This window comes from Gymnoscopelus braueri (genome assembly GCF_963280865.1).
Source record: "Gymnoscopelus braueri genome assembly, chromosome: 22".
Classification (NCBI taxonomy): domain Eukaryota; kingdom Metazoa; phylum Chordata; class Actinopteri; order Myctophiformes; family Myctophidae; genus Gymnoscopelus; species Gymnoscopelus braueri.
The window spans coordinates 31,069,402-31,081,913 of NC_137624.1; the positions used below are offsets into that span (position 1 = coordinate 31,069,402).

Consider the following 12,512-nt stretch of genomic DNA (forward strand, 5'->3'; position numbering starts at 1 on the left):
CTATATTGTCTGAATCAACTTTGTTTGCGTTTGTTTATGTGCGAAAAGATTGACTTTGAGAGCTGTTTTACCGTACAATGTAAGTCAATGAGGAGCATATTTTGAATTATCCATTTCTAATTAATGGAGCAATTATTTTTTATTTCTTGCCCACCTTTGGAGTTACATCATGGCAAGGTAACTACACAACCCAAACCTCTACCAAAGTGGTCTTGCCCTTTAAGTGTCATGTCGTGCAACGTCCATTTCTGATGACAACAACACAGGTGACACGCCCCCTCCCTTGTAGGGGCGTTATATCGCCTTATCCTTTTAGCCTTAATGCCTGACTACCACGTGCTGTTTACATTTCTGACTATTAAAGTATTCAATCAATCAATCAGGAGGAGGAGCAGGAGGAACCAAGTCTAAGTAAGTTAGTAATATTCAACCAGGAGAATCTACGCTGAGCACTTTGTACACCACTGCATGTGATGGACAATAAAAAACATATCATGTGGAAGGGAGGGGTAAGGGGGGGGGGGCATTCCCGGTGGCCTGTAAAGACAATGGACTCAAAGGGAAGTGATAAGAAACAGGACATCCTCACACTTCATCTTAACCGTCCACTAAACATCATCTGACATCTGTGTCACTCATCTTCCTTTATGTAGTTAGAGTGACCATCTGTGTCACTCCTCTGACGTCAGGTTAGGACGGTGAACCTTTTTAATCTCAAGGATTTTCCCCCACTTTGATATCATGTCTCCGTCGGGTGGAAACCTCATATGTCCAAAACTGTGACTTTCCAGGCTTCAGATTGAAAAATAGCAAAAGTAGCAGATACACAAGCTCAAAACGCGTCGCTTCTTGGTGAATAGTCACCAAAAAACCTATAAATTGCACACATATGGGGCACTACAGTTACAGCAATGTCAAACATTTCAAATGGCCGTAACTTGGTGACCTTTGATCAGCGCAATATAGGATATAGGATAGGATATTCAAAAGTGCATGCTTTATAAAATACTTAGGAAGTATAAGATCGGCTATTTTTATTTATTTTTGTATTTGATCTTTTTATTCATTTATCAAACCATTTGGATGAACTTGAAGAAGTATCTACAGTAAATGTATTCTGAACTATGTTATTGCAGAGCATAAATTATGAAAAGTACACAATTGCAGGACAATATTTGACCAAATGCCAACATTCATTATGCCATAGGAAGAAAAAAAAGAACAGGATGCATCTGGCCCACCGAGGACGCACGTGCACACAGGCAGACACACACACAGGCAGACACACACACACACACACACACACACACACACGCACACACACACACACACACACACACACACACACACACACACACACACACACACACACACACACACACACACACACACACACACACACACACACACACACACACACACACACACACACACACACACACACACACACACACCCATTGTCTTCATGTATGTGTTTTGTATTACTTTAGACTGTGATTAAGCTATTAGTTTGATTAGACACACGGATTGGACTGACTCACTGACCTACTACATGACATCACTTCCTGTTCTAGTTATCAGATTGGTGTGGCACACACACACACACACACACACACACACACACACACACACACACACACACACACACACACACACACACACACACACACACACACACACACACACACACACACACACACACACACACACAGTGATGCATTTTCCAGAAGGAGCAGTGATTGTTTGCTAAATGGAATGTTGTTCGTCAGCATGTTGACAGCTATTGTGGACACGCAACACCTGCAGCCACACACACGTACACACACACCTGCTCGTGTTAACTGCAATTTTAGGAATGATCTCTGCTGTCAGGAACAAATAGCAACAGTTAACACGTGCACACACTGTAGAAAGCTGCCCCCACCCTTGGGACTTTTAAAAACATGCTTAAGACCCACCTTTTCACAGTAGAGGACTCCTATTATATAGGTTCACTGGATGTTTTGTGTTTTTTGTGTGCGTACGCACGTACGTGCGTACGTGCGTGCGTACGTGCGTGCGTACGTGCGTGCGTACGTGTGTGTTTTGTTTCGAGTCCCTCCTGTTGTGACTGACTGACAGTGTGGGAGCACGGCAAAGTCACAGCAGGACAAAACAGGGCACAACTGACAGGGAAGGGGGACACCCGGGAGGAAAGAGACCATGACCGTGACCCTATTTGTTCCCCCATAAATTAATGCCCTAATGCAGGGGTCTTCAACGTTTTTCAGCCCAAGGACCCCATAGCTGAGACAGAGACGAAGCAGGGACCCCCACTACATTGCATATATGCAATTGTGTTGCAGATTAAACCTTTTCATAGATTTCATAGATAGCTTCATTGACTATCATCAGTGCTGTGTAAATTAATGCCTTTTGTTAATTTCAGACATTTAACCACTTAAACTTTCAATACTTGGTACTTGATTTGCTCCTTTCCCAGAGAGTTCCTCGTACTTTGTAACACTTTCTGTGATTATTATTAGTAGTACCACCTTATGTGGACAATGCGGTCGAACCTGACACTCTGCACCTTAATCCCATGTGCAACACGCTGATATGTATTATTCTTGCGCTGTAACTAACGTCCATATCATGTACAGTATATGTCTGCTGCTATGCTCACACACCTTATGTCTAACCTCAGGTACAGGACATACCATGCACAGGATAGATACTATGTATAAATATGTAGATACATCGTTTTTTATTGATCTTGTGATCTTCTGATTTTACACTTGGTCCTGCAACCGAGTGTAAAATCAGCCATTACGATGCCATCAAGGCCCACCAAAATACATTTTTGTCGACTAAATCAACTGTAGATTTAGTCGACTATAATCTTATATTTTGTAGACTAAAACTAGACAAAAACTAAAACATTTCAGATGACTAAAATATGACAAAAACTAAATGGAATTTTATTCAAAAGACTATGACTAAAACTAAATCAAAATTTGCTGTCAAAATCAACACTGGTCCATATCATGTACAGTATATGTCCCCTCTTCTTCCCTTTCTCTGGAAATAACAGAAACGTTGGAGCTCGCACAAAAACATATTTCACCCTCTGTTTTTCACCTGTAAACCTTGTGATGTGACTATAAAGTTTATTCAGATTCTGATTTATTTTTTGTACACTCAAGACAAAGATATTTTTGTTTAGTTTAATTGTTTTAGTTTGCCTAAGACAAATTCTTTATCTCATCCAGCCAGTGTTTCCTCCAGCTTGTTAGTGTTTATCTACTGGGTCATCTCCCCTTTCCGCTAACCTCCAGAATAGACAGATATGACGAGCAGACCTTGGTTATTTGTTCTCATGTTTTTGTTACTTAGGCTTGTTTTTCTTGACCACAAAGTTAATATTTAGAATAGCAGGTTATTTAGACAGATGCTAGGTCCATTGTTTACCTGGTATCCTAATAGTTTCAATGCACAGATTATTATTTTGATTGTACAGTATATTGTTTAGACTGATGCTAGGTTCCTGGTTTACCTGTGTCCTAAATCTTGATTTACTGAGGCACTACACTGTCACGTTGCATTTGATGTATGTGTTTACCTTGCTTAACATCGCTCTGGATAAGAGTGTCTGTTAAATGCCTACATTGTAAATTGTGATTGCATAATGATTAATATGCTACGATAAGATGAGTAATGGCACCACCGTCTGAGTTTTAGGCTGTCCTGAAAGTGTTTTTTATTGTATGTAGTAGCCTTTACTTATACTAAAAATAGAATTTTGCCGTGAGACACTGTCATTGGACGGAGCATGAGATCAGGCTTAACTGATTGTAATAGTCACTTACTGTAAACCCTAAAAGACACAGTAGTCACTGCCCCATCTCGTACTGTATACAGATGCTATCTTACTGAGCGCTAGACCCCTACAGTAGAAATGACTCATCATCCTAATGACTCATTTATTGCTGACTCTAGTTAAAGATATGCAATAGTACTGGTGCGTAATGACATACAGTAGGCCTACTGTGGGGAACAGGGCCATTTTTGCCTATTATTTGCAACAGCAATGGGCCTCCTTACTTACTCCTTCTTCCTTCCGCCTCTTTAGGGGGTCTCTGGGTATACACTGCAAATTAGGTTTATTCACCAACTTGTCAGCTGTTTGCAATAAACAAACCAAATAAGAACAATTTCATTAGCTCAACACAACTAATATTACAAGTGGGTTTCTTCCAAATTCAACAACAATATTCCACTTTTCAAGGACTGACTGCTGTATTGTGCTTCATCGATTTCAAAAAGGCATTTGGCTCGATCCACAGAGGCATGATAATGAAAATCCTTAAGGCCTACGGTGTTCCTCCCAACTTACTCCGGGCAATAGAGACCTTGTACGCAGGAACAAGGGCCAAGGTGGTGACCCCAGATGGCAACAGTGAGGAGTTTGACATCCTAATGCAATGCAAGGGGACACCCTAGCCCCCTTCCTCTTCGTCATAGTCCTGGACTTTGCGCTCAGGAAGGCCATCAGTGGTCGAGAGCAGGATCTTGGCTTCACTCTAACACCAAAGAGGTCGAGGCGACATCCCACAGTAGTCCCGACAGACCTGGACTATGCGGACGACATCAGCCTGCACTCCAACCACGTGGAACAAGCACAGGAGCTCCTGAACAGAGTGAAGTCAGAGTGTGCCATGGTTGGCCTTCGGCTAAATGCCAAGAAAACTGAGGTTATCACCTATAACATCCTATCGGAACATCCACCTCTGTCAACAACAGGAGGCACTGCTCTGAAGGAAGTCAAGGACTTCAAATACCTGGGCTCATGGGTCAACTCAGCTGAGAAAGACCTTAAAGTGAGGAAGGCACTTGCATGGAGGGCCCTGAACGGCATGGCCAGTGTATGGAACTCTAATCTCCCCCCCGACAAATCAGCTTCTTCTATGCAACGGTAGAATCTGTTCTCCTATATGGCAGTAAAGAACAGGGAAAACTGTTGCGCCCTTCTTTGTCCTTTGGTCACGGTTGACTGCAGGTGCGGTGGTCTGAAAACTGGCAGAAAAAGACTCGCTCGCTGTATAAAAATTAAGGAAAACTCCTTTGACAGACTAAAGAAAATATTATTTCTTTATTTTAAATGCTCATAATGTGCTCTGTGCTCATAGTGAGGGGTGAATTTAAAAAAGCAAACGTCCTGGGACCTTCGCGTCCTGGGATAGCACTGACGAAGGTCCCAGGACCGAAACGTTTAATTTATTATTTTTTGTGTGTGTGTGTGTGTATGTGTGTGTGCGTGTGTGTGTGTGTGTGTGTGTGTGTGTGTGGCCCTCCACTCACTTTATCAAAGTCAGTATGACCCCCTGCTCTGGGGAAACAATGCTTCCCAGCCCTGATGGAGGCTATCTTAGGTCAACAGCAGGAACTTGTGAGTCAGCGCATTCTGATGACAAACGGGTGACGAGTTGTTAGACATGAGGGGACGCTCCCACTATGGTGCATGTTGACCAGGACACCTTGCCTAACCCTTCCCCCACCCCTGACCCTAACACTGACCCCAACCATTCCACACCTATGCCTAACCTTAACCTTAACTTTAACCATCCCTCCTTGTTTTAGACCTGGAACACTAGATACAGTACGATGTTATACCTTTCAATCCGGGAACACCTTTGTGTAATATTAGCTGTTGCTACCTGTATATATAGCAACATATTGTTTTTTGAAATGTTTTAATAAAAATCAGAAGTTTTTCAGAAAACTTCAGATTTTTAGAATCAGTTTTTAGAATCGGCCTCAGGTCTAAATGGGTTAAGTGTTTTTGGCAGAATCGTCAAACCTATTAGTTGGGAGTGAGAACAGCACTTCCGCATCCCAGTGTGGGCGATACTACGGCTGGGCAAGTAACCGAAAATATATCAAAACCGATATTTAAAACCAATAACAATCGACTTAATCTTGCTCATGTAGGTTAATTGAATAATAGAGAAGCTTTTTTTTTTGTATTATATATATTTTTCTTATATCAACAAATCAACACGAAAACATTCTGACCACACTCTATTATACTTTGTTGTACAACGGTGGGATACAGAAATCGTGAAAATATCCGATTTACAAGCTTGTGAGCTTTGAGCTTCACAAGAATCTTCCTGGCAAACTCATGCACTGCATTCCGCGAGGACCCTGGTGGGGGATTTGAGGGTCCCAAATAAACCCCGCAAGGATCCCAAAAGGCACAAACATCTCTGGTAGGGGTTCACCGTCTCATATTGTCTCAGTCGTGTGGAAACCTCATATGTCCAAAGCTGTTAGCCACTTTTCAGGGTTAAACAAATATATATAGAAAAAGTAGCAGATCTACAAGCTCAAAAGGCTGGCTTCGCGCCACGTTTCAAGCCTGTGGATGTGCTACTTTTGATTTGTGTGTGATGCTGTAGTATGATCAAGTAGGGCACTAATTTACGAAAAAAAGACAACAAGTTAGAATATGAGGATAAGAGGTTTCTGCCCGACAACAACGATATTCTCATGGATTTTCTCAGGAATATCTAAAATAGAAGGGGACCCACCCAGGCCAGGTCAGGTCCACCAAATGGAACCCCTGAAAAACAAGATGGCAACAAAAAAGGCTGAGGGAACATTACGTCAACACTGTCAGAATACAATGGTTTGTGTCAACAATGACAATCTTCCTATATCCTCTGCATGTAATGCATCCTGTGTCACTGCATGGGTACGTGCGTGTGTATGTGTGTGTGTGTGTGTGTGTGTGTGTGTGTGTGTGTGTGTGTGTGTGTGTGTGTGTGTGTGTGTGTGTGTGTGTGTGTGTGTGTGTGTGTGTGTGTGTGTGTGTGTGTGTGTGTGTGTGTGTGTGTGTGTGTGTGTGTGTGTGTGTGTGTGTGTCCAGGAGCTGAACCTGGCTGTGCATTGTCAGGTGATGAGAGGATAAGGTGTGTGTGTGTTGTGTAACTTTCTTGGACACACGGCACTGAAGGGTTTGCAGTCTGACTTAAAAAAAAGGAACCCTCCATGGTTAGTATTAAGCCTTGTATGCCTTGATTTAATACACTAGAATTGCCCTCTTCTAGTAAAGTAAATATATATATATATATATATATATATATATATATATATATATATATATATATATATATATATATATATATATATATATATATAGGCTATACATAAAATATTGTCATTTAGATAAATAATGACAATTTCCCATACATGGGAAAGGGGGATGAAGAAGTGTGTTGTCCCTGGGTGTGGTCCGGCCATTGTCCGTCCCTATGGGATGTAATAAGAGCTATTTCAAATATTGTCTTGACACTCATATTAACTGGAGAAAGTATTAGGTTGTTTTATGTTAAGTACCATTATCTTTTGTGCCTGTAAAGAGTTGAATTAATGGCATTGTTCATGTTGCATTTACTGTGTGTGGACGACATTTCTGCAGTACGTGTAGTTGACTAGCAGGTGTTTTCTTCATTATTCACTGTAATGTATTGCATGTTGTTCCTTCACCTTTCACCTTCACCTTTCCGCCACACCTGGTGTCAGATCATAAACAAACAGTTTACTGGCAGCGCTCGGCTCCTCTTTTCTTTGGATTGGATCCATTACGTCCAATCCAAAGGATTAGATCCAATCCAATGGATCAATTTCCTGAAAAGTCAGAGTTTTGGACAGACAAAGTTTCGTGACAGTGATGGTCTTGCTGTTCAAAGTTCAAAGTACAAAATGTGGAGTGACGGCCAAGTGACCCAAAGGTTACACACTGTAGCTGAAAATCTATGAGAATATATCAGGTACAGTTAAATATGACAACTAGGTAACACAATCTCAGATGGCCTTGCATAGCCTACATCAACTCAATATGAAGCTATAGGGATACACATGATTATGATTATTCATTTGTTTGGTAAAGTATAACTAAAGATATATTTTTCCCAAAGATGTAAATTATTTTGAGCTGAGAAAGTGTGCAAATCCTGTCTGTCAGTGAGTCAGAATCTTGTGTTATAAGGAGGACCAAATAAATTACAATGTCATTCTATTCTATTTAAATTTCTTGTTTGAATATATATATTATGTATGTAGCACAATCTGAGGGACAAGTCCCAACAACATTTCACTGCTTGTGCATGTATATAAGTCAGCGACAAATAAAACTTGCACCTCACTGTTCATCCATGAGTGACTAAATGGGTTTAAACATAAACAAATATATGGACCCAAACATAACGGTTCTCTCAAGTGCACATATGCATCCTCCTCATAACAACCCTCACCAATGCTACTGGTCTGGTTCTCCTACAATGTCATTGGCAGAGGCTGCGACCAGCTCTACAGCTGATTGGCCAGAAGTTGGTGCGCTTTATTTTCGTGTGTAAACAATAGTGCCAGCTGGGGGTGGGCCGTGGGGTGGGGGGTCCCATGAATGACAAGTCACACACCACCGGGAGGAGGGAGGGGGAGAGAGAGGGAGAGAAAGAGCCGACACCCTTAATAACCAAAAGAGCATCTGAACGCAACAAGACCAGCAGCACACAAGTGCATAAGGGCTCCATTTCCATTGGATTCCATCTCAGGACTCAGGAGGACACAATTAAGACACAGTAAAACGACAAGAGAACATCTTATTGACTGGAAACAAGCGGACATCGCACACTTTGGGCTACAATTCTAATTCTAAGAAAGAAGGAGAGCAACAAAACAAAAAAGCCGTTATGTTTTCTGCGTGCTTGGAGCTCCTGGGCCTGGGGATGTGCGTAATGGGCTCGCTGCTGGTGATGGTGGCGTGCGGCCTGCCGACGTGGAAGGTGACGGCCTTCATAGACTCCAACATCGTGATCGCGCAGACCATCTGGGACGGCCTGTGGATGTCGTGCGTGGTGCAGAGCACGGGCCAGATGCAGTGCAAGGTGCACGACTCGGTGCTCGCGCTCTCCCAGGACCTGCAGGTGTCGCGCGCCCTCACGGTGGTCGCGGCCGTGCTGGGGGTCTGCGGCCTGACCGTCATGATCGCCGGCGCGCAGTGCACCAACTGCATCAAGGTAAACTGTCGACTGTTTTCTTATAGCGACTATGTTCTTATGTTCTAACTTCAATCAATTACTTTTTTTTTAAATTAAAAGTGATGTTAGTCAGTGGTTCTCAAACTTTTTCATATCAAGGACCCCCAAATTAACATGTATTTGGCCGTGGAACCCCATCTGAAAATATGTCGTGCCAGGGACCCTCATACATTTTGTATAGGCCTATTTAAAATGTTTCAAAAATATATTCCAACATGTTCTTAGAGTTTTTGTAAATATCTACAAGCTCACAACAAGGGTTAAAGTTGTACAACTGATGTTGATGCTTTAGGGCTTAGGCTATTAAGTAATTTAGCTGGGGAACCCCCTCAAGGAATCCTTAGGGTCCCCAGACCCTGAAAAAGCTCTATATTCTGATAGTAGCCTAATCATTGCTATAGTGTGATAGTTCAGTAACAGGGTTAAATAGCTCTATATTCTGAATTCGACAGGTGGACAATTTTTTGGGGCGAAGTATTTATTTAACCGTTTCATCCCTAATATACATCAACAGGACGAAGTGGTCAAAGCCAAGGTGGTGTTCGCGGGGGGCGTGGTCTACATCGTCAGCGGGCTCTTCGTGCTGGTGCCGCTCTGCTGGATGGCCAACAGCATCATCGTGGACTTCCACGACAACCGCGTGCCCAACTCCAAGAAGAGGGAGATCGGGGCCGCCATCTACATCGGCTGGGCCGCATCGGCCCTCCTCTTCATAGGGGGGTCACTGTTGTGCTGCTCCTCCTGCCCCCACCGGGTGAAGAGCGCTTATCCCATCAAGTACACTAAGAGCATCACCATCAACGGAGACTTTGACAAGAACCATTATGTATAATTATAATTATTTTAATATTTATTATTATTATTAATAATACCCCATCAAGTACACCAAGAGCATCACCGTCAACACAGGAGACTTTGACAAGAACCATTTGTACTCTATAAAATGTATAATTATAATGATTATTTATTATTATTATAATATTAATAATCATTCATCATTAATAATAATGAATAACATCCCATCAAGTACAGTATCACCGTCAATAGAGACTTTGACAAGAACCATTATGTATAGACTGTATAATATTATAAGAACTATTATGTATAGAACTCAATAATATTATTGTACCTGGAGCATTTTGTTTTAAAGATGGAAGAAGTACTCATTTTTTTAAAACTAAAAGTATCAATAACATAATGTAGACATACTCTGTTACAAGTAAAAGTAAAAGGTTTTCAAATGTATAAAATTTATAAAAATCCTTTGAAAATAGCAGATCTCCAAGCTTACAATGAGTCACAGTGCGACGCGTTGTGAGCTTGTAGTTCAGCTATTTTCAAATAGTTGAAATATATGATTGAAGTGGTTAATGAAGGTAATCATAGGCAAGATCTACAAAGTAACTAGAAACTAAAGTTTTCAAATTATTGTAGTGGAGTAAAAAGTACAACATTTGCCTCTGATATGTAGTGGAGTAGAAGTAAAAGTATTGAGAATTGGAAATACTCAATTAAAGTCAAAAATACCTCAAATTGTACTGAAGTACAGTACTTGAGTAAATGTACTTTCCACCACAGTTTAAAGCAGATACTTGACCATGTAAGATCAGCTATTTTAGCCTTAAAGTGGGTGTAAGTGACTATTGCATTTTCATGTCAGACTACCAATTTGATCCAATCAGGAGAGAGAATGTTTGTTTATCCTGTGTGTCTGCCTAGGCTTTATGAGCTGATTGGGTCAAATCGGTATCCAGGGGGCTAATATGTCTTTTTAATATTTCACAGCAGTGTTATGGTAATGTACAAAGTCTAAAGCATCTTTCAGGAACTTTATTGGAAGTATTACAGGACATTAAATGTACAAAGAACAACACAAGCTATGAATGAAAGTAACGGAAATGATTTGATGTTTATTTTGATGTTTATGTTTTATCTAATTGTGTCTCGTGTGTGACACTGGAGCCATATCGTTATAAAAGGCATACATGCGTGTCTATTATATCAAAAGGCTTTTAGAAATACTGTGTAAATAGTTATAACCTTTTCTTTAGAGTTCATGTGAATGGCTCATGCAGCCTGTTCAGACCAATGTGCACTGAGATTCTGATTAAAGGATGGCCTACATATTTGCATGTCAATACATGTAGGCTAGCCTATTGTGCTTTTTAAACACTGTAATTTTCTATGACAATGTTTTTTTTATAATAAAGGGAACACAGCAATGTGTCTATTTATATGTATAGTCAAGTGTAATGCATTGCATGTAAGATAACTGTTTTATACATCAAAATCTTTTAAAATAAATATTCAGACACATATGCGACAGCATGCAACAATAAACAATAGGCCATAAGGGAAATAATAACTCTTATGTTAAGTGTCACTGGAAGGTTCAAATACTTCTGGGATATTAACACTTTAAAACATGTCACTGCATGCATTGTGTTGTGCGCAATATACAATAAGATTGCATTGTTTTGTTATTGTATGCTGCGTCCCATTGTTCAGTCTATGGTTATTGTACGTTATGATGTGAATATCCTGGAGTTGAGGGGCTACAGCGCTTATCTACAATCAACCACTTAAAGCTGATATATATTTAGTTTACCGGGGTCCCCCAGGGGTCTGCACAAGGCCTCGTCCCTTTCCCACCATTTACACTAAACATCTCTCCACCTCAGACTAGGGACGCTATAGAAAGTGCATTTTGCAGGTCAGGATACCAATTTTATCCAATCAGGAGAGAGAACTCATACGACACAGGATACACGATAAGTGAAATTTGAAGTATTCAAAATGAGAAAATGAGCAGACAAAATTGGGAACTGGCACACTCAAATGGATAAATTATTATTTGGGGTGTTCTCTCTCTTGATTGGATGAAGTGGTGATCCATGACCTGAAAATGTATTTTCTGTTTTTACTAAAGAGCTGGAGAGACTAGGAGACGCCTGTTAACTGAACAAACAGCATGATCACTATCAGAATACAGAACATTAACTTATCGCTTACACACAGTTTTTTTTTAAGGCCGTTTTGTTGCAGTGGGAGTTCCAAGATGACAGGGCAAAGAGCTCTGATGGGATGGTGTGATAGTGGGGGTGGGTGGGGTCCGACTCTCAAAAAGCCTACTACAGCATTTGACCTAGATCAGTGGTTCCCAAAGTGTGGTCCAGGGACCCCTTAGGGCAAGGGTTCCCAAACTTTTCAGGCCGCGACCCCCCAAAATAATCATATTTGAACTGGGGCCACTTTGACCCCCCACCCTGACAAGCACTTGGAATTGTAGGAATTTCATTTGATTCGGTTCCACAGATAAATAATATTGTGGAAATAGCTGAACTACAAGCTCACAACGCCTCGCACCATGGGTCCATTTGGATCCGTTTGGTTCTTAAAAGTCATTCAATTGTAACTTGAAATGTGCAG

The 12,512-nt window shown here is 41.1% G+C and overlaps 1 protein-coding gene across 1 annotated transcript; it reads left to right on the top strand.

The window, feature by feature from the left end:
- Positions 1-8,479: 8,479 nt before the first annotated feature.
- cldn5b (claudin 5b) lies at positions 8,480-11,323 on the top strand. Its single transcript, XM_080419676.1, has 2 exons — positions 8,480-9,062; positions 9,598-11,323. The coding sequence occupies exons 1-2, from the start codon at positions 8,736-8,738 to the stop codon at positions 9,913-9,915; spliced, it is 645 nt and encodes a 214-aa protein (XP_080275802.1). The 5' UTR covers positions 8,480-8,735; the 3' UTR covers positions 9,916-11,323.
- The last annotated feature ends 1,189 nt before the right edge of the window (positions 11,324-12,512 follow it).